The sequence below is a fragment of the Polyodon spathula genome, chromosome 12 (genome assembly GCF_017654505.1).
Source record: "Polyodon spathula isolate WHYD16114869_AA chromosome 12, ASM1765450v1, whole genome shotgun sequence".
NCBI classification, from domain to species: domain Eukaryota; kingdom Metazoa; phylum Chordata; class Actinopteri; order Acipenseriformes; family Polyodontidae; genus Polyodon; species Polyodon spathula.
Genome location: NC_054545.1, coordinates 4,420,425 through 4,443,461, shown reverse-complemented (window position 1 = coordinate 4,443,461; position 23,037 = coordinate 4,420,425). Strand labels below are relative to the sequence as shown.

General features: G+C 37.4%; 1 protein-coding gene across 2 annotated transcripts; it reads left to right on the top strand.

Annotated features, from left to right (window-relative positions):
- The first annotated feature begins 662 nt into the window (after positions 1-662).
- lrrc9 (leucine rich repeat containing 9) lies at positions 663-22,853 on the top strand. 2 transcript variants are annotated; one of them, XM_041265205.1, is made up of 33 exons: positions 663-1,411; positions 3,536-3,639; positions 3,918-4,136; positions 4,613-4,753; positions 5,206-5,269; positions 5,426-5,496; positions 5,680-5,862; positions 6,359-6,514; positions 6,857-7,077; positions 7,458-7,589; positions 7,785-7,964; positions 8,659-8,776; positions 9,116-9,248; positions 9,756-9,902; positions 10,146-10,270; positions 10,639-10,863; positions 11,268-11,387; positions 11,794-11,985; positions 12,626-12,751; positions 13,195-13,335; positions 13,455-13,632; positions 14,049-14,269; positions 14,622-14,744; positions 14,906-15,036; positions 15,144-15,252; positions 15,571-15,710; positions 16,054-16,190; positions 16,767-16,984; positions 18,227-18,295; positions 19,212-19,334; positions 20,391-20,568; positions 20,768-20,945; positions 21,798-22,853. In XM_041265205.1, the coding sequence occupies exons 2-33, from the start codon at positions 3,583-3,585 to the stop codon at positions 21,835-21,837; spliced, it is 4,596 nt and encodes a 1,531-aa protein (XP_041121139.1). In that variant the 5' UTR covers positions 663-1,411; positions 3,536-3,582; the 3' UTR covers positions 21,838-22,853. The 2 variants fall into 2 exon arrangements, with proteins under 2 accessions (XP_041121139.1, XP_041121138.1); XM_041265204.1 differs by lacking the exon at positions 21,798-22,853 and having other exon boundaries at positions 20,768-21,539.
- The last annotated feature ends 184 nt before the right edge of the window (positions 22,854-23,037 follow it).

The window sequence follows — 23,037 nt, the reverse complement described above, 5'->3', positions numbered from 1 at the left end:
TGTGAGCTCAACTATTTAGAGCCCTCTTGTGGATGCAAAAGACTACTGCACAAATGCAGAAAAGGTACTGTACAATTAGCAGCCGCTGTACTAGAAGTATACCTGCCGATATTTCAATCAATCAATCAATCTTGATATAGCGCCTTTCGTAGTGGACCACCATCACCAAGCGCTTTACAAGATGCAGTAAATTCAAGAAAATCCATAATACTTCAAATACAGAGAAATGCATAATACGTGATATACAGTAAAAAAACAAACAAAAACAAAACAATGCATAATACATTAAATACAGTGGAAAGTGCATAACACATGAAATAGTACATTAACTACATTAAAATGGTATGCTAAGAATGTAATAAAACGTTCACTTGTAGTATAGTGTATTTTCTTAAATATATACATTTTCCTCAGTCCGCACAATTATTTTATATCACAGTCAACAGGTTGCTATGGCAGATGGATCTTTTGCAATAAATATAATGTAGCTATATAAATAGATACAACGCCGAGATAACAGCTTCATAATGGAGCTCAGGATAGAAGGAAGTGGCACACACAAACACAACACACACACACACACACACACACACACACACACACACACACGTCGGCAAAATAAAGAACAAAAACATTGCAAGGTTCTTGATGCCAAGGGGAAACGTGATGAATCAATAAGCATTACATGTGCACAACAGCCTGGCCATGTCCTCACACACACAAGTTATCCTTCGGTTTTTATTATTTTCTTTGTGTTATTAGTGATTATCCACAATGTGATGCCTTTTCTTCAACTAAACATTTCAATTTGGGATGGCATTAAATGCTGTGTTGATTGAAGATAATTGGGTATCTGTTTATTGTCTGACGCTCAGTGACGTGTACTCAAGTAGGGCGGCATGTCAATCCAAATATGAAATCAAAAGCAGTTATTAATCTGATATGGTTTCGGATGTGACTCAGCCGGATACCGGACACCTTTGCGTTCTCAAAAGAAGGGACGCGATAGGGACGTAATTGGACTATTGAGACTGACATGGTTTGGCACGATTTGATTTTACAAATATTTGAAATAAAATAGTCGAAACAGATCAGGCAACAATTAAATTCAGGTTTTAAAATGATAAGCTCACGTTTCCAGTTAGTTGCATCGTAAAAGCGATTGACAGGTTCCAGATGAGAGAGCTCAGGTTGAGCGTCAATGTGATTCCCTCAGGCTGCATAGTGAACTTTAACCTCTTTCGTGTCACTCACATCCAGTATGGCTCCCGAGCAACGGAGACGCACACTTCCTTAGAAACGGAGTACACACACAGCGTTGCCTGTAATGTCGGAGAAATAAATAATAAAAAAAAAAAAAAAACGATGAGATTTGAAATGAAAACGCATATTCTGTAGCTCGATTTACAAGGTAAGATCGTTTCCAAAATATGCAATAATATAAATCGATACACGTTATTCGCTAGTGTACGATGTAGGTTGGAAATTACATAGGTGCTTGGCTTTCCATACAATCTAAGCTAAGTAAAATTAGCACAGCAGGAAATACCTAGACTAAGGCGTCTATTCTAATACGTAGGATAATGGCTATTATATTTAGGCAATACTGCAAGCGAGCATTTCAGGATGCGTTTGATCTCGCCAGGAAATACATTAGAACTAGATGTTGTACTTCTAATTCTGTAGGCACCATTTTGACAAGCTAAAGTAATTTAAAAAGAGACCGTATTTTACGTTCTTTATACCTTATGTGCACACAACTTAAAACTACTATATATATATATATATATATATATATATATATATATATATATATATATATATATATATACACACATACACACACACACACACACACACACACACACACACACACACATATATATATATATATATATATATATATATATATATATATATATATATATATAACAATATAGTTTGTTCAGATCTTTCTTTACAAACGTATTGCATTCTTTGCCAGCACTATATCGTTCTGTGAATTAACTTATTCCTGCGACTAGCTTCTCAGCAGAAAAGGGTTATGAATGTCACTGCAAGAAACACTCACTGCAGCAAAACACATCATGTAAACACGAGACCATCTTTTTCAGGAAACATTTTAAAATAAATATTGTTAACTGAGGGGGTAGCATACGTAAAAAAAAAAAATTAATAACAATAACAACAGCACCTGCAGTGCGATACCATTAACTGACAGTATGCGGCACTACACCTTTAAGAACAGCATGTACTGTATTTCATTTCTCCAGCAGGATAGCTGAGTTGCAGTGGCAGGCAGATTAGCCTAGCTTGTAGCCGTCCACTGTATGTCTTAAGTATGTACAGTGTATAGCACTGTTCCTGTGTTCCCTGTACTTTTCACACCACTGTGCTGTAAATCTACATAGATGTACTCCTACTTTTGTTTCGAACCCTTGTGCAGTGCTGAAACATATGAAGAAAATTAAAATTACCTTTTACTTATTTAACAGAAATGCAGTGGTGCCAGATATGAGCCAGTCAATGCTTAGTGAACAGCTTACCAGTCGTTTCAATTGTTATATATCTATACTAGACCCATACTGAGTTGCAGTATGATGCGATGTTTGTTATAAAACTGTACAAGTATCAGTATTAGGCCTATGTGAATGAAATGCTGAGAATTTGGATTGAGTGGCATGGCATACGAAAAAGCAGCAGGAACAACAAAGAAGAAGAAAGGAAGAACAGTGTGTACAATAGGAGAAGGGGTCACAGTGCACCAGCAGATACGCAGTAGCTTGTGTACAATGGGAGTTCAGAAATGCCACTGTACAAGAGCCATCCTGTGAAAGAAAAACAGACAGTGGCAACAGAGCAATGCAAATGAAAATACACTCTCAATACGGAGAGAGTACACTTGTTATATATAGTAGAAGAGTGTACTTCTTCATCTCCATGGTTTTGCATGATACACATGAGATAACTAATGCTGGTTCTGTTATACTAATATATGACTCTTTTTACCTGCAGTGCTGCATGTTTTTTTTAGTTTTGTTTCGATTGCAGTGAAGTGTTACATTGTTGAATATAAAAACAAATAGATACCGAAATAATAAAAAACCTGGATAAGATTTAGAATGTCACGCTCCTTTAGTCTCAGTAAGATGTGATTTAACAGGCCTGTTTCTATGGCAGCCTTTTGAGCAAGGTCTCATGTAGCACAATACATTTCTTGAGCTCAGCTATGCATGTAGAACTCTACCTTCAGCAGAAAAGATGCCTCTGTGTCTCAAATGAGCACCCATTTTAACACGGATTTACAGTATATTTAAAAACCACAATATTTATTAGTTGTGCAGCTTAGTATTAATGGGCCTGTGGACTGTTGCATATGGCTGCAGTCTGCAGTAAAGGAGTCCCATTCTTAATCTATTGCCAGTGATACATTTTCACTCTTTTGTGATACTGGTAACCCTTCATGATTTCCGAATCTGTTTCGGAATCTGCTTAAATTTGATATTTTTCTGACTTTCTTTCATTCTCATCGTAGTTCATAACACCACCCCCCTTAAACAAAATATTCCAGGGAAATTCAAAATGACGCAAAGCGAAAAGCAAAAACAAAATGGAAACGAAGAAATCATTAAAGAGTTGGTGAGTTCTGTTTATTTTTTATATTTCCTTTCTGTGTGGTGCTGTCTCTTACGTGTTAACTTATTATCTTAAATAGCTCATAACATATAAATTGTGATACCGTTAGACACACCTACCTTATCAAAAACTGTACAACAGTAAAAAAAAAGTATATATTGATGCAGTAACAGGTAAGCTACTGTTAATAACATACTGTAGTCCCTTGTTTGATTGATTTAATTTTGAACTGGTATGTGTTTGTAAAATGAATGCTTGGGGAATGTCCTGGTTCTTAACAGTGCACTGGCAATGGGATATCCTATGAGAAGGTCTCCCAGGAAGGTGAAGGCGTCACTGTTCTGGAAATGTTTTTCTCGGGGTATCCCCGCATGGTGGGACTTTCTTACTTTCCAAACCTGACCACCCTAATGCTGGTAGGACAGCACATTCAGAAGATCGAGGGGCTGCTCTCCTGCCCAGTACTCAAGGAGCTCTGGATTATCGAATGCCAGCTGACTGTGAGTGGAGCCTTTAGTAATTTAGTGCGTGGTGTTTCCACCCCCATTATAACTCTTGAAATGGTATGGGAAGAGCACTGGGATTACTGCATTGCTTGTCAGTGTCTGCTTTTGTTTAAGCGTTGCTCCCCTGTGGGATATCCCAAGGATTTGTTCTATTCCCTGAAAGCAAGCCTACTTTCTCAAGCCTAGGCAAATGACATCAACTCTATTGCTGCACTCTAATCATGTGGTTAAATCCCATGCTGAGACTTGTAATTTATTGCACCAGAATGCTGAGTGTAGACACAGTTAATAATCCCAGACTTTCAATGCGTAAAATAAGCATTCTGGCTGCCTAGAATGGTATAGTGGCTTCGCATATACACTATACATACAGTAGTGGCAAATTAAAGGGACAGTACCAGATTTTTGCTAATCTCTATATTGCACATTTAAAAAATGTCACTTTTTTTTTTGTTCTTATCTGTACATAGAAAATTGCTGGTCTTCAAAACTGCCTTCGGTTACAGAAACTCTTCCTCTATGACAATAAAATTAATAAGATTGAAAACTTAGAGCTGCTGGAGAAACTAGAGGTGCTTTGGCTTAACAACAACCAGATTTCTGCCATTGAGGTAAGACCTTCATTCTCTGTAGCCTTTTTGTATTTTAATATTCAGTGGTTCCCAGAGATAGTGTCTCACCACTCTTCAGTGTTACTTACCTCTGTAGCATGCAATACGTAAGCAGTAAGACCCGACCGGGGGGGGGGGGGGGGGGGGGGGGGGGGGGGGGGGGGGGGGGGGGGGGGGGGGGGGGGGGGGGGGGCAGGGGGGGGGCTGGTACTTTTTATTTCCTGGTTTATTTCCTGGTCATCTATTGAACGGTAATCTATCCGCCTACCAAGGGTACTAGCCAATGAGATGCCAGGAAATAAAAAGCCCATTTTCTAAATTTAATTAACTGTTAAGGTTCTTGGACTATAACCATGAGGTCCTGACTCTCCAACTGTGAATCCAATCTGGAATGAGTTAAAAGGGTTGGTGTAAAGAGACCTTTATTTTTTCTTTCTCTTGTTTATTTATAGGGCCTGACAACACTAAAAAACTTGGAAGAATTAAATCTAGCTGACAATGCCATTGAGAAAATTGGTAAGTTTGAAGAAGAATCTGGAGTTGTGGCAGTGTGATACTATATGTCAAACCGAGAATCTACAGTTGCTGTAGCTTGATTAGTAGAGCATTTGTTAATGGGGATTTAAAAGAGCTTTGATCACATGGTAATATTTTCCCTTTGATTTCCTGCAGGCCATTGCCTTGATCCAAATGAACTCCTCAAAAGGTTAAACCTTTCTGGGAACAAAATATGCTCCTTTAAGGTTTGTGAGAGAACTCTTGCAATACTTATTTATTTATTTTATCCCATCATAATGTTTCCAGTTACAGTTTCTAAGAAAATCTATGTAGTGTAAGACTTTAATGCTATATATATGTATATATACAGTAAATTGATGGCAATTGTCTGCATTGATTTAATTTTAAATTATTCATTTTTGTTACAGGAGCTGACTCACTTAGCAAGACTGCCTTGTTTAAAAGAGCTGGGTTTAAAGGACCCACAGTACAGCCCAAACCCAGTGTGTTTACTGTGTAACTATGCTACACATGTGCTGTACCACATACCCACACTACAAAGGCTGGACACATATGATGTGTCTAATAAACAGATTAAGGATGCAGCAGAGGTAATATTATGTGTGATTTATCAGAGAATGATGAATAACTGGGGAGGAGGGAGGGGTTGCATTGGTTTATATTTGTGTAAATAAGTTCAGACAGAATACCTGGCAAATTGCATTTTAATGAAGGGCGTGCTGTAAAGAGGGAGGACACTATAAAATGCTTTTGCATGGTTCTTATTGATCTAGCTTTGGTGAGCTTGCTTCACAACTAGTTGGCATTTTGCATTGTTTAGTCAGAAGTGTAAAACAAGTGTAAAAACACTTTTAAGTGTTTCATCATTTGGAGGCGTCCATGTTGCTTTACAGCGACGCTGTTGTCTCTGTTTTTGTATTCTAGTCTATAGTGATGTTGCTTTACAGCGACGCTGTTGTCTCTGTTTTTGTATTCTAGTCTATAGTGATGTTGCTTTACAGCGACGCTGTTGTCTCTGTTTTTGTATTCTAGTCTATAGTGATGTTGCTTTACAGCGATGCTGTTGTCTCTGTTTTTGTATTCTAGTCTACAGTGATGAAAAAGATGATGTATTATAACATGCGAGTGAAGACCACTCATCGTCGATTGGCAGAGATGCTTACAAGACTTGTGAAACAAAGAAACCTATTGCAACAGCGTCCGGTGGAGCAAATAAGAGCTCTGAACTTTGCTTTAAAAAATGTAAGTAAAAGTGCAGTGCAGTATAATGTAGATTATAATGTAATTGTTTGTTAGGAACACAGCACTAATGCACTGTTTACTGTATCTGGAAATGCACGATGTAAAATACAAAGCTCTTTTTGCATTACTACAGCTGAAAATAGACTGCAGACAGAGATACGCAAGGGCAGGTGGGTTGCTGTTCCTGTATTAGCACCTTGTGACCTGCACTCATGTTTTCTAAACTCTATATACATTTTACTGATGTTTGCTTAGTTTAGCTCTTGAAAAAATGAATTTTTAAAATATGTTATTTATAGATGTGTTTTTAAGTGGTGCATTTTCTTCTTATCCTCTCAACAGCTGGAACGTGAATTATCTGAGATCCAAACATATTCCAATAAGTGCAGTAGCAAAGAGTCCCCAGACTCCAGGGACAAGCAGAAATGTGTGACGGAGGGATCCAGCGACAACAGCAGCAGTGCTGGGGACAGCATGGGGGATCCCGGCCTGGAGCAACAGCTGTTCCGGAAACTTGATGCCGTTAAAGACAGGCTTGCATTCTGGAAAAGAAAGATGGATGAGTACGACCATGGGGCAACCCTTTTTGTTTGGGCACTTAATACTTAATACAAATACTGGACATTGCCAGTTATTATAGGACACCATCAATACCTAATTGCCTAATACAGGATTCCCACAGAAATGTGCTCTCTCCATAGTCCTAGAACGTACCCATTGCATTGTCTCTGCCTGCCCAAGAACTAGAAGTCTAGATTATATCTGGTTTCATGGAACCTGAATAGAGCAGGGCTAATACAGGTCTACAAAACCAGCCTAGATGCAAGCCCTAAATAGTAGTCCGTAAAACTAAGTCAAATATTATTGTAGCACTATAAAAAAAAAAAAAATGCAATAAAAAAAAAATACTCTGCTAGACATTGTAAAATCTTTTTGTTTGCAGAATAGAGACGATCTACCAGCAGGAAGTAACAAGAGCCAATGAGTGTAATGACATGATGGTACGATTTCTGCTGATTGAGCTGGAAACAGTGGGAAATATTCGATTTGAAGAAGGCTCCACATCTGATGTCTGGTAAATTTAGAACTAAAATGCTCTCAACTCAACAGTTAATGTGTTATTACAAATCCATTGCTGTAGGTCGATAAAACGTCAGAAGTGTGCTTTTATGACCGAGCTATTATCCCACACCATAATCTTTATACTCAACACAAGCATATGCATTTCAAAGCCATTAGCATGATTATTTTGCCTTTTCCCCCCATAAAGGTTCAGTTCCTGCTATGACTTAGTCCTCTCCCGGTTCTGTGCATGGGATTTCAAGGCTTATGGAGTTACAGGAGTCAAAATAAATCGTATAATCAGGGTCCATAATCGGATTCTGAGACTCCGATTTGAAGAAAGACTGCACTCTCTTTTGGCAAATGAGGAGTCGTCCATTTTCTCTCAGTAAGTCTGCCAGGGTGTTTAAAATGTCTTTCCACTCCACTGGGGCTTGTGATCTTGGTTTCTGTTTTGATGGATTTCAAGAGCAGATTATGTAACGTGTGGCAATTGCTTCCAACAGCTTCAAACTACTCAGGTTAAAACATCAGGTCTGGGGTTAAATAGAGTGCTTTTTTATGTCAGACAAAGACATTTTCTGCATATTTTCTTGTGTAGATTAAACATTTTTTTTACTGTGAAATATACAGCACAAGGCAATTGAAGCTAATTCCCTTCTCTAAACAATGGCATTACTGTTTCTCTATACTAATCCCACTGGTAGGATATTTTGGCTTAGCCAGTCTGTCTTTTGACTGAGTATCTGGCATTGACAGCTGGGAACTCACTGCCTCCATCTCTTCAAACAGATGTCTGTGGGCAGTGTGAATACAGTGCCCCCTTGTGGATTGTGGTTCATTGGTTCATAAAACGTTAAACAAACAACACAACACTCCCAAGTGAAGTCTTCATGTTAGTTTGATGATGGCATTAGCGCACCACTCAAACCAACAACTTAAAAACACAATTCACTGTATCATGTCCTTCTCAATTATCCTGGGTATGTTATAAGATATGAATGAATGTTTTAAATTTGACTGTTTACAATATCATTTTACAATGCTACAGTTTGTTTAAATCTGTTTTTCTTGTTTAATAGAAACTACAACAAGTTGCTGGAATACCTGTTTTATGTCTGTGATCCACAACTTCCCAGTGGGAAGGATGAATTATTGCACGTGCTGGAGAATGGATTTAAAACTGCTGACGCATACAAGGTATTTAAAAAATCCAGTGGTTTACCATATATGACATCCACCTAGATAAATATGTGCTGTACTGTAAAATATTACCCTGTGTCAAGGTGTGGATTTCAAATGTGATTGCTTTTGCATTCAAATCATATCAACCTGGGAATATGCAGGGAATTAAATTTTTCTGTTTAAGTCATACTGCATCAACAAAGAAAAAAAAACATGTGAATACTCATGAGACCCATTGAAAATGAGATTTTCTAGGACGTAATCTGGTAATAATTGTGCAAACCCACTGTATAAAATGAAATTGCATTGGTAGGTTTCAGATTCAAAGTTGTAATGTAAATATTTTCTTCGTAGGCTTTGGGTAAAGAGAGAGCAGTTCCACTCTCCAATAGTATAAGTCTTTGTGAGCAGCCAAGAATAGAGTATCTACAGTCGCAAACCAAAGCCTGGGGCAAAACTGTCATTGATCCTGTTCCATTCACACACGGTAAGTACATCTGCATTCTGTACTTACAGCGGAAATGTGCGGTGTGCCTTTAAATACTCCAGTGCTTCTGGTAATAAAGATTGAAATTCCATTTTCAAAATATATGAGCACACACCCGCGCTACCTGTGTGCTAGTTAATCCAATTAACAGTATTACAGTGTCCTTTCCTATTTTTAGAAGTGCAGGTTTAAAGGGTTTCACAAAGGCTTCAATGCCCCAATTGCTGCAAGCAAAGGAAGATCATTAATGGAAATGAGATTGTTTTCTAGAAATAGCAAACATTTAGGAAATATAGAATCACTGGAAGTCATGTGTAGCCATGGTCCAGCAGACTTCAGCTGGCTGATACAGTAGCCAATCACACTATTCCAATTCTGTGGTATTTATTTCAATAGTTTAATACATTCACAGTATGGTGCTTTTGTAGTTAACTAGCAAGATATTAAGGTTGTGCTGCAGTTAATGTTATTTTTTATAACTTAAACTTAAACATTTATTTTTCAAAGGCCAGATTATCGTTGCCAAAGTTTTCCTTGGTCCTAGCGTCCAGGCTCAGAAGTCAGAGCCAATTGATCAGGTGAATTACCCAAAGGCTCATTCTGTCTTCCGCACACGGAAAGTTGAGAAAAACACAGGAACCGGAGAAGATAAAGGTACCATATGAAAAAAATCTGGAGTTGATCTGGGCTTGTTATTCACTAATCAGAAAGAAACGAAGGGTCAGGCAATTTACTTGAAGGAAGCCATTCGAGTTACAAGACTTAAATAAAACTATAATAAACTAAGACAAGTGGGCAAACGTTTTGGCCATTGTCTTCTTTAGCACAGGTCTGCTGTTCCATAGTTAATTGTCCTGTATTTATTTCTTTTTTTCTTTTTTCTTTTATTTCTTTTAGAATTGGCCTGTTTTGCGAATCAGCATAGCAACTGTGACTGCAGCCTGAGGCAAAGTGAATGGTTCGTCTTTGACCACGAGCTTGTCTTGCCAGAATATATCATTGACTTTGAGTATATCACACAGGTAGGGCACTTCTTTTTAACTATCAAAAATAATAGTGCATAAATGATGTAGTCCTCAGTTTAAACTGCACAAATTGCTGAACATTTAATAAAATTAACAGAAAGCTGTAAAAAGATATTTGGTTTTTCAGTTTTAATATAATTTGTCTATTAAAGAAATGTATGTATTCTGATTCTTTTTAGATTTGTTCTGAATAATGTGACATATTTGCATATGTATTCATACAATTAGGTGGGGTGTAACCACTGTACCTAGCTGAAGAGCTTGCTGAGATGTACTGAAAATGCCTTGGTGTGTAATAGAAAAAAAAATGCCTGGAACTTTCTGCCAAATGCTAATAGGTCCTGTTCTGGTTTCATCTGGATTAGGACAGGCCACAGCCCCTGTTCGCTTCCCTGCTTGATAACGGGACCAGTACTGGCAGAGAAGAGCCATCGTCTGCACAAGCAGTGACAGGGTCTCCTCCTGACATGAACCTCGATGAGAAAACTCTGAACATGGAGCCACTTATCAAACCTCGACCCAAAATGATCAGCCTGGAGGAAAAGACTGTGCTTGCACTGGCGAAGGCAAACATCCTCAGCCAAATCACAGTGAGAACACATTTATACTACAATGGATGTATCTATAAAACTATATATTGCAATTAGGATTAAGCGCATGCGTGTGTGTGTGTGTGTGTGTATATATACGTGTGTGTATGTGTGTGTATATATATATATATGTATATATAGAATATAAATATAATATATATAAATATATCTATATATATAATATATATATATTATATAAATTTGAATTAGAGAGTCCATCATCCAGATAGTGAGTTAACCTGACTGCAGTAAAAAGAAGATCTGGCAGCACTGTGCTGTTATAGCAGACAAAGCTGGGCACCTGACCAGACTGCTTTGAGCCCTGATGGTTTCGGTTACTGGATGCTGGACTGCACTAGAATTGGGATCAACTGGTAGACTTATTCATGCATTGTGTTTTAAAGGTTCTGAATCTTCATGGAAACAGTCTGAATAAATTAAAGGACCTCTCTCGTCTGACGGCCTTACGGAAGCTTATTATCAGCTTCAACGAGTTCACACATCTGGATGATATTTCACATCTGGTGAGGCTTGTGAATAAAAGTTTTCATAGTTTTTGTCTGTCTGATCTGATTCTGTCCCAGGTGTGTGCGAATGATCTATTCTAATGCAGAATAGGCAATGGCGTACTTTGCAGATCGAAAACACTGCCTGTAGTTTTATAAGAGAGATTTAATTAGTCTTTTGATTTATTATGTTTTACAGCTCGCCTGTTCGCCTACTCATTTTTCATGTGAATAATAAATATGTAATACAAATGTTTGATAATATTGATAATTGATAATTCTTTCTTTTTAAATTTCTGTTAATTAAATGTTATTTTTTAAAATGCATTATTCCTTGTACACATGTAGGTATTTTTAAATTAACAGGTTTATGCCTTATGATCTTTTTCACATTCAAGATTTAATGACGTATGTTAATATGCAGCCTCATTTAGAGTATGTGGATGCTAGCTATAATCGAATTCAGACCCTGGAGGGATTGAGAGGGGTGAACAAGCTAAAGCACTTGGATCTGAGCTGGAACCAGCTGACTAGAGACAGAGATGATATCGGAGTTCTCCGTAAACATGCTCCAGCACTGCAGAACCTGGACATCAGACACAATCCCTGGCACAAAGCAAGTACACCGGAGTTTCCTGAACACTGTGTATTGAAGTCCTTGCCAATGGCGAGTTTTATTAAAGTGTAGGCAATGTGCTATAAAACTCCTTTTAAAATAAAAAATTAGAAAGCCCTGATGCAGTTTTGACCTAGGATTTAAAACTATATAAACAAAATGATTTTGTGAACATCAATTATTTAAATCTAGTTAAAAGAACAATGGCAAAAACAATGCAAGGGCAATGAAAATGTTTTAAAAGCATTAAGCCAGCGTTACTGGCTTAATAGTTGGAAAAAACACTTGAAAGTTAGGAAACATACCCTTCCTAGGTAAACTGCATAAACTACTACTATTTAAGCATAGATTTATTATTATATAGTATTATATAAAAATACTAGCGTTAACTGGCAAGGAAATTCATGAAAAAGTAACTACCTCTTTTACATGTTGTTGTTCAGGCAGAATCACTTGGATCGTTTAAGACCCAGCGTGACTCAGCCCTGTTCAGACTAGACACCTTTAGTTTCTAAACGTAAAGCCTAAAGCTGCTTGCAGTCTGCTGCACTGTAAAAGAACACATGTTGCCCATCCCTGTTAGTCTGTACAGGGTTCTCAACAACTGGAAACCTAATTCTGTTCTGCTCTCTTTTTTCAGACTGGATCCCTGCGCTTGACTGTAATAGGTCGACTGAAGACACTGGCCCACTTGGACGGCGTGCTTGTCAATGAAGAGGAGGCTGCAGCAGCTTTAAGAATGGCTGTTGGATTCAGAATTACTCAAGTAGGAGAGGATTTATTTTAAATATTGGAACGATTATGAACATGCATGCCTGTATCCAGATCCAGCTTTAATCTTGGTATACAGCATTAACACTAGCGAGTAAAGAACAGCACATCAAAAGAGTGCACAAGCAAATAACATTGTGAAGCATAAAAAGACATTTTAATACAATAATAAAAAAACAGTAACGCATGAAATCAGCTATCACAGTACTGCTCAAGAAAATATCATGGTTACCTGCTACAGAGTTAAATAGCTTTTATTTCACAGGAACTATACATAGATTAAGCATTTGTGTAAGCAGTCTTCACTCCCTGTTTGTTTTACTTAGCGTTTTAAAGGAAAAGGTCACGTAATTTGCCTCTCTTCCTTTATGTTTGTTCTAACATACTTTAGTCATATGCACTGGCCTGTAAGTTTTTTAATGTGTTTTTTTTTCCCAGGGTTCCCTGTTGGTTCACTCTCGGACCGATCAAGCCCGTCCACGCAGCCTCAGTTTACTCTCATCGGCTCAAATACTGACCCAGCTCAGCAAAAACAAACTGGGCACATCTGCTGAGTTAGAACCAGGCTGGTACACGAAGGTGAGCACCTGTAGTTACACACTGCGTGGCTGCTTTACAACAACCTGCTACCTCTGGAAACAGCGCTTACGCTTTCATGTTTAGGGGTCAACTGAATTTTCCTGGTATTACACCTTTAGATCACTGCCCTGAACCTTGACGGACAAAAAGTGGTGCATCTTGTCAACCTGGACAAACTGCAGAACTTGCGTTGGGCATCTTTTAATGACAACGCGATCAGCAAGATTGAAGGCCTTGAGAACTGCCAGCAACTTGAAGAATTGTCTTTAGATGGAAACTTCATTTCACGATTGGAAGGTTGGATCATACAGGAGAGAGATTGTGGGGGGGAATTTTCTGTTTTGTTCTCTTTGAAAAATACTGTGAAGCCATAAATATCTGCAAGCCTTATGAGTTTTGTGCCAAAAAACATTTGTGGCACAAAATCAATTTCCACTAACAATGCATACTTCGTATCTTGCAACTGGTTGCCAACATTTCTAGAGCAAAATAGGTTTTATGATTACGATTCGCTAAATATTTTGGTCACAAATATCTATGGCTTTGCAGTAATCTGCCCTGGTGTTGGCAATGAAAACTGGAACTTTTATTTTTACTAGTTTTTATGTGGCCCTAGTTTCAATAACAGCATGTGCTCTTTGAAATATACACAAACAATTCAGACACGGGGCAATTTTAATGTATTAAAAGTAAAGTTTTTGTGTCTTTCAAAGGAATTTCAAAGATGACCAAATTAACCCGATTCAGTCTCAATAAAAACCAGTTGGTCTGTCTGAATGGAGAAATCCTAGAGAAACTGACTCACCTTCACTACCTTTCTGTGGAAAACAATAAAATCCAGTCATTAGAAGGGGTGGAAAAGGCATCTTCATTGATCGAATTGTACATCGGAAACAACAACATAGCTGCAAACCGGGACATCTACTATTTAAAGGTAAAAATACATTCATATGTGTAATAATATTTGTTTCCATAAATCCAGTGTACAACGCCAGAATATGACGGTTTACTGCTTATCGGTCAGCCAAAAGTATGGTACTGTATTTGAAACATAGCTGGAGCAAGCAGAGAATGTAGATACAAATTTATAAGGTAGAAAAAAAATTTATTACTGTGGTCTAAAAGTACATACTGGATTAAAAACACACATACAAACTGCATACAGGTACTGCAAATGAATAGTACAATACTGCATTTAAAACCCATTTTAGAATATTGTATACACCCCTGTTCTTCTTTTTCTATTAAATCTGCTGGCAATGTATTCACTGTATGTTTCTTTATAGGGCCTAACTAATCTTATTATCCTGGATTTATATGGGAACCCTTTAATAGGAAAGCAAGAAAACTACAGGCTGTTTGTCATATTCCACCTGCCTGCTCTGAAAGCCCTGGATGGAGATGCTGTGGTAAGTGTGTTTCACAAAAACCTGTAAATCTGACAGCTGCTCAGAGATCCAGTTTATAAATGCAGGGTCATGTTCATAGAGCACAGTAATCCGTTCATATTGTTTGCCTGCTGAGAAAGAAAAAAAAAATCTAACACTGGTATTAATGATGTTGTTTTAAGGAATTGTCTGAATCTGAGAATGCAAAGGATGTGTTTGGAGGCAGACTGACACCTGATATGGTCGCAGAGAAGCTGGGGCATTCAAATTACACTGACATCCTTCAGCTGGACTTACCGGCATCTTCAATTAGGTAAAAACAAATGGTATTAAGACAACAATATTGGTGGAGAGGTTTTTTAACAGAATGCTCTGTATGTTTTATTTGCTTTAGAAGTCTTTCCACTCTCTGGTTCATAGGACTGTGGACCTCTCTCCAGCAGATCTGTTCAGGCGTTTACGAAGCATCAACTTGGAACACAACAACCTGACCTCTTTCAGTGGCCTCATTTTTCTTCCTAATTTAAAGGTAGGTTCCCCTACCATTTTCCTGCCTGTCACCTGTTTTTTTTAATTGCTGCTAGAGACAAAATGAGTGAAAACTGCCATAACTTTAAAATGTACAAATAATTCATTTTACAGAACTTGCCTTCAACTGATGCCAATTCCTACATTCTTGTTCTGTTAATAACAAAACATTCCAGCTTGTCCCTTGCTTTGCCTGTAGATGCTTATGCTTGCTGGATTTATTGGAGAATCGCATAATCACATGACCCAGAGGAGACACAGTGGTTGTATTCTATTCTAAACATATTTATGATTTTGTTTTTATTGGTTTTGTTTTTAGGTTCTGTGTCTCAATCATAACCATATTGATTCCATTCTGCCCAGACTGAAAACACAAGCCCATTTAAGTAACAGGCAAATGCTGTACCAGAAAGTGAACTCCAGTGGCTACGGGCAACAAGGACTTTCAAAAGGCACCAGGTATCCACTCACACGCGCTCTGTCATTACACATGGCTAGTTCAAAGAAAATGCAATACTTTACTATTTCAGAAGGTGGCAGTGTTGCATCAGAACTACTGTGCTGAACTGGAGTTCTTGTGTGAATATCAACATATCCTGAATTAGGTTTAGAATGTACCTGATATTCTTGACCTCTTAACCTCCATCCATTTTGGCATAGTCACATGAATCTGCAAAGCCACCTGTTTCTGTTGCCCCCAGTCTGCCTTTGCTGCAGTCAGCCTATAGAAGAAACATTTAGAAAAGCCTAATGAAGTGTAATTGTTTTCATTGACCAGAATGTATTGTTTGAAATCCTTCAGAGATCCAGCGACCATTGAAAGTTTGGTCCCAATAATGGAAAGTTTGGAGGTGCTGCATTTAGGCTACAATGGGATTTCAAGTCTTGCTAATCTACAGCTCAGCAGGCTTACACATTTAAAAGCACTCTTTCTACAAGGTATGCCTTTTTTATTTAAAAGTTAATGAATTGCTTTCATGTTTCAGTTAGTCGGTTTAAATCAAACCACCCATATACCTCACCCTTTGTCTTGTAAAATGCATTGTTTTTATGTTTTATATTTCTTTCCATATTAAAGTATAGAAAAATGATAGCATGTGCTGGAGAACTTCATAAATAGTTTCTTAAAAGAAGAAAATAAAAACATCTCAGCAATTATCTGGAAGAACTAATTGGTGTTTTTTTTTGCAACATTATTGCAGCAGAAAAAAAAAAAACTATTCATTTTGAGTTCACAGATTTAATCATTTATTATGTGCATGTGATCTGTGATCAGTAAGACAATGCAGGAGTGAACTGCACTGCACTGTACTAAAATAACAGACCGCTGTAAGAACTGTAAATATGTAATGAGTGCTGTCAAAGAGAGTGTGGTGCCTTCTGTTCTGCGATCTTTGTTTGTTATGTAGCTCTGTGACTGTTTCTTAAAGCCTACAGTGTGTCTTCTCACTGTGTAATTGTATTAGTAGATTGTATGCTTTGTGTACAAAGGGCTGTACATGCTATTTGTTCCAGGTAATGAAATCACTCAGATTGAAGGGCTGGAGGGGCTGCAGTATCTCCGGGAGCTGGTGCTAGATCGAAACCGGATCAAAACAATAAACGAGACCTCCTTTGTAGGCCAGGTCTCTTTAGCGGAGCTCCATCTCACAGAGAATAGGATTCGAGAACTGAACAACTTGCAGCCTTTGATGGAGCTTCACAGACTCTTTCTGGGAATTAATAAAATACAGGTACAGTATAGCGCCTTAGGGCACCAGAAACAGCCTTGAATCCATAAAGCCACACGTCTTAATTGTGTTATAGAGATCCAAAATGAAGACAAGAATAATGTCATTAACACAATCCAACCTTTTTGTAACTCTGAGGCTTCTCTTTTACACGATAGAGGCACATTATTTTAAGTGGAAGGTGTTTCTTTTGGGTACAGATTTTATAGGAACATTTAGAGTTAAGTACTGCATGACTGCTGGATGCATGATATGTAAGCATCACTGAATTTGTGGGAATAATGGAGTTTGAGGCTATTTTCACTCACCCTTCTTAACCTGAATCAGGAGTATGCCTGGAGGTACATGAATGTAATTTGGTCTCAGTTGTTCATAGTTCAGTTCTCACATGCTTCATTTCTTAATTGGTGCCTGTAAAAATATAACAAAGATGTAATCAAATCATGCCATTTATGTCCTTTTTCTAAGAATCTGTTCTCATGCTAAAATTTGTGTAAAAATTATATTTTGAAACTTCTATTAATTAACATTGGATCAGTGCAAGCAGACAGCATGCATGTACATTTTTACACTATAATAAAAAAAAACACAGTATAGTTTGATCAATTAAAAAATGTATAGTCAGTAAAGTGTTTAGGAGTGGGATATTTTTTGCAAGTTTAATCCCACTCAGCACTCTTAATGACTAAATAAAGATTTTAATAAGCAAGGGATCCCATAAAAGGCTAAAAAGAGGTATCTCATTGAATATTGTACCAGCCTTGGGCATTTTTGTTGGGTTAAAATGCAGAATACACAGATTTTGCATCAGGAATTAAAAAAAGAAGATGCTTATCTATTCAGTGATACTCAGATATTTAGTAAGCACGGTAAACGGTCTGAGCAGTGGGGTAAAAATGCTAACTATTTTGCACCTCATTGACCGCAAACTATCACAATCTGTTATTCAAATGTTAAGCTAGGAAGACGTTATTGACCCTGTCTCTGTGAAGAACAGACTTGGAATGTACCAAACCAATTCTGAAAAGGGGTTCTAAAAACTCAAAAACTCATCTTGTCTTCTTGCAATAGTTCAGTGCCAAAGTGAGTATAATAATATTTCAGATAATTAAACTTCATTGTTATTGGCAGACTTGAGCCTCAAACTGAAAAGCACTCAGATTCTGCTCATATATTCAGATTCTGCTCCATTATTCATGCTGGTTTATTTCAAAGCAACTTAATCTAGTTACTTTACAATTTCAGGACATGTCAGAACTGGAGAAACTGGATACTCTTCCAACACTGATAGAGCTTTCTGTTGTTGGAAATCCTGTAAGTATGCATTTAAGAGCGTCTGTTAAATAGACACGTATGAACTTATCATTTTGTTTCTATGGTTCATTCATTTATATGACTCACAATATGAATCAGTGTATTTATTATGATTTATTATTTTATGTTAACCATTTGGAACAGGATGCCAAATAGAAACTATTTAAACTTGGCACTGCAAACCGTTTTTAAAACATTATCAAGAATGTGTCTTTTAAATTTGAGTGAAGTAATTCACTCAGTTGGACAAACAGAGAAAGTACAATATGGTCTCCCAAACGACCACCGAAGAGGTGGTTATGATAAAGAGGGACTTCACTGGGTCTGATCTTCATGAGAATGCTAAAGGAAAGGATTGTTAATTGTCTGTTAGTACTTACACTGGCTGCTGATCTGCTCCAGATTAAAGTGATCTAAAACAAATCCACAGACCAAATGGTGTACTGGCTGTGGTAGAAACCATTGGACTGGGTTCAGGTCTGGTGTCACATCATTCTAGAAATATGACAAATGTAAAGTGTTGAATGTTAGATATAAAAACAGTAGAATGGGACAGCTGCATGTCTGTCCCTCTGGTCATCTGAAAATCCTACTTGGTAAGAACAAAATGCCTTTTGTGAGAATTACCCCGGCTGTCAGCTCATAAGCCCATTTGGGCTTGGGTCTGTAATGCTGTAGAGACCACTATGCCAGTGAGAGATACAGAACGCCATGCTGTGGTTCACAAAACAGAATTCTCTGAGAAGAGACATTTCAGTTGTGTTGGAAAGTGTTGCCTTTGGAACAACTGAGCCCAGTGATTTATAATGGGCCCCTGTGAAGTTGTGCCAGTTTGTCTGTGTTTGGTGCCTAGAGTGATCCCGGGTTTATTCAAGGTTATCGTACAAGTAGATATCTTGTCTTGTGTCCCTGTTAGATTGCACGCAAAATGATGCACCGCCCAGCAGTGGTGCTTCGACTTCCTGGCCTTCAGGTCCTGGATGGGATTGCAGTGAGCATGGAGGAGAGAACTCGAGCTGAACTGCACTACATGGAGCAGGTACTGTGAGCAACTCCAGAGTCGTGTGCATAGTGCATTCTATTATTTAAGCATGCCCCATAGCTTAGCCACAACTTAGCATGGCTGTTATATGACAGTCATGTGACAAGCACACACCTCTGTAGTTTTATATACATTCACATAAGATAGTGCCCCTGGGAGGCTTCATTTTAGTTTTATGTTGCTACAATTTACTGAAGCAAAATGCCTCGTCCAGTCAATATCTGAGCTGAAACTCTGTTCCATGCTTCCTTGTTTGCCATGACCACAATTCATTTCCAATATTTGATGCATGAAAGGGTTAACACTCTACCAGTACACTTTACTTTATTGCAAATGCTCACCATTGATCAGTTCAATTGCTCTTCTTCATTATTACAGTGTTATTTTTGAAGGGGGTCGCTCTATTTTCCTGTTGCAATAAGCCTGAAATCCCCGAGGGTTTATTTATATAACTCTTGATATGAGGGCAAACAATGTCAAGTTCAAACAAAATTGCATTCCAAATACAAATATAAGAGCGCTCTTTTATATTTATATTATTAGCTTGGACAGAATCAGTCTCTCATCTCGCTAAGTAGATGAAGAAGTATGGCAGATAACAGAGCCTGGAAAAGCTGTGCTCATTAAACCCCTTTCTGTTCCGTCTGTCTAGCTCTCATGTTAAAAATAAAAAATGTATCCTGTATATTCAATACCTGCATTACCCTGAAGATCCTTATGTTTTGCTGATATCTTTATCACCAGTAATATTTACTAACAGAATCCAATCCCATTTGGTTTTAAATGTTTTTTTTTAATCTTTTCCAGCAAACAAACAAAATGTGGCAAAAACCAGGGTTTACAGGCGGATAACAGCAAACGCCCACAAGATTTTGAAAGCTGATTGGTAGAGATATGAGTAAACACAGCTTATAAATACTAAAAATCTTAGCCTGAGACTATCAAAAGCCAGTGCTTTGGTGTGGACAGAATAATTCTATCACTGGTTTATGCTTGCGTTCCCTAAAGAGATATAAAAATGTTTTTTATTATTGTTTTTATTCAATTTCTTAGTGTTCCCCAACTACCAACCCTGTATTAGACATCAACATACCTGGTCTCATGCCCGCCTTGGCGAAAGCAGCCCCATTCCGTGTGACCAACATGCATCTAACAGGGAGACTTTATGTGAGCTCTGACCTCCTCCTGCCCCATGAGTTAGAGGACTCACCGCAGCACCAAACCACCAAACGTAAGAAGCTTCAGAGCTCCATTTTATTCTTATTTATTATATATTATATAATATATATATATATATATATATATATATATATATATATATATATATATATATATATATATATATATATTCAAGGTATAATATTCCTAAAGTCATATTTCCCTTCCTCTCTTGTTTTAATATTGTTGATTCACACATTGCTGTTTTGCAGATAAAAAGCTGAAGCACACTAGCAGGGTTTTTTCAACCAATTCTCAGAGCCTGCATGCAGAAATTGCCTTCAAGCAAGTAAGAGGTGGAACAAATTTTCCACCCACAGGTTTAATGCAGCAGAAGGCCTCTTCTCATCTAAATTACGCTTCTCCTAACGGCCAGGAGCAAGAAGGAAGGTATGAAATGTGTTGTTTAGCCTTCAGAAAACGGCCTTTACAATTTCTGTTACTCTACGACTTAAAACAGATCACTAGACCTAATATGCTGACAAAAAAAAAAGGTAAATCAAAAAGGACTTGTGTACTCCTATTTAAATTACATGCATATATAAAACAATATGTTTTCTAGTTTCTAGCGTACATTTCCCCATGGCGAACTACAGTTTTCCAGTATTACACTATTAACTGACCCACTACAAAATAGCTGACTCAAAATCTCAAACCAGAAGGATATCTGCTGGGTGCAAGGTTGGGGCTGAAGACAGGCAGCTCAGACTGATATTATACATGAGCATATAATCTGTATTTCAAGAGAGCACCAACTATTGAATAGACATTAGCAAAATATATAAAGCAGGGATAACGGGATTTAATGTTAAAGTCAGATTCAGTGAGCTTTTAAAAATGTATTGATGTGTTGTTTCTCATTATTACGTCAGTAGCTTGCATTATGGTAAAGGCAAAGCTGTTTTAGGAAAGTGCTATCAAATACAGTACAATACTCTCAGTACAATATCTGTAAAACTTGCTTTACAGTGTATTTAATGTACAATGCACCAAAATAACCACTTAGTAGTTACACTTTTTTTTTTTAGGTTGGTTTATATATTTTTTTTTCATATGCTCCATAGATAGAAACCGTTTCTATTATGCAATAAAAAAGATTCTGTATTTCAATTCCAGTTTTCTTTATTTATAAGGTTTAGTTTTCAAAGCAATACCCTTGCTTATTTTTTTAAAGTATTTTTACTTTTTGGATAAACAAAACTGAGTTGAATGACCTACATATTTTTCTAAACCTTATTTTAGGTTCCACAGTAATAGCGCTCCCAGACCTGCACGAATGTAGTTAATATGACATGGAAGATACTGTGTTGGTGGAGGGGTTTTTAATGATGTAAGTACAAGAAAAAACAAGATGTAGCCACTGGAAGTGAAGACCAAACATGTACATTTAAAAGAAAAACATTTCTATAGGTATGATTATGAAAGCACGCTTGAGGGAAAAAAATGTAATTAATCATTCCTGCATTTCAAGCAATTTACTGCTGCAGCAACAAGAGAATATGCCACCAGCAGTCCTCTTTTCTAGTCTGTGTTAATATTAAGAGGTTTGAATTAGTCAAAACAAAATGGGTTCTTTGCTCACTGGCTTTATCATTAGAAATGGTCACTTTTTAAGGCCAACACTTTCTTCACACCAAATATAATTTCTGCTTGATTTTCATATATGTTCTCAAAAAAAATAAGCACACTCCTAGATGGTATAAAAATGTATCTTGAAATTGAAGTGTGACTGCATGAAAACAGGCGGAACATGATAGTGTTGTAATGGTCATGTAACCTCTAGGCATGTCTGGGATAAATTAGTTGTGGTCAGTCAGTCAAGTGGTTTGAGTGACAGGCTGTCTAAAAGTTGCTGTCTTGTGTGTTTTCTGGCAATAGCAGAATAAAGTGAAAATAAACCCTGTTTAAAAACAGCCACAGATGATTGGCCTGTGTGCTGTGTGCCAGTGGGTCAAATGGATACTCGACAAACAGTCAATCTGGATTTACCACACCTTTTGAAGGATGTCAATCTGCTATCACTCAGATGAGTCTAAAAATATTGATTCAATTGCAAGTGCAGTTTTTATTTCTTATGTCTTGAAATACAGTCCTGCTGTGTTTCTTTGCATCTCGTCACTGTTGTTCAGAACTTGTTTTCCATTTGTGATTGGTAATAGGGAGTGGGGTGTCATTCATCCCAAATGGAAAAGAAGTCCAATGTTCCCACGGTGGGTAACGTGTAAGATCTTTATTTATATGTTGTAAATATTTTAAAAGTCCTATCAAGTCCATGTAAACAAGTTATGTTTCTATGTTGAAATAAATGTTTGTATTTTAGAAATATGTCTTTTCTTTTCTTTGTAATGAAGCTGTAAGACTCTCTTCACACTTCTAAGCCTGAGGGTGAATTTACTGTTAATTTAACGGTATTTTCTAACCACACATAAGGCAGGTTTCTGGCACTGGAAATGTCACAAATGTGAAAAAAGCCTGGGGATAA

Bases quoted from the DNA above. Each gene is read 5' to 3' on its own strand.
- lrrc9 (XM_041265204.1), top strand. From the start codon at position 3,583: ATGACGCAAAGCGAAAAGCAAAAACAAAATGGAAACGAAGAAATCATT. The intron at 5,497-5,679 runs GTTTGTGAGAGA...TTTTTGTTACAG, and splicing joins ACAAAATATGCTCCTTTAAG to GAGCTGACTCACTTAGCAAG. The intron at 16,985-18,226 runs GTACAGTATAGC...TTACAATTTCAG, and splicing joins TGGGAATTAATAAAATACAG to GACATGTCAGAACTGGAGAA.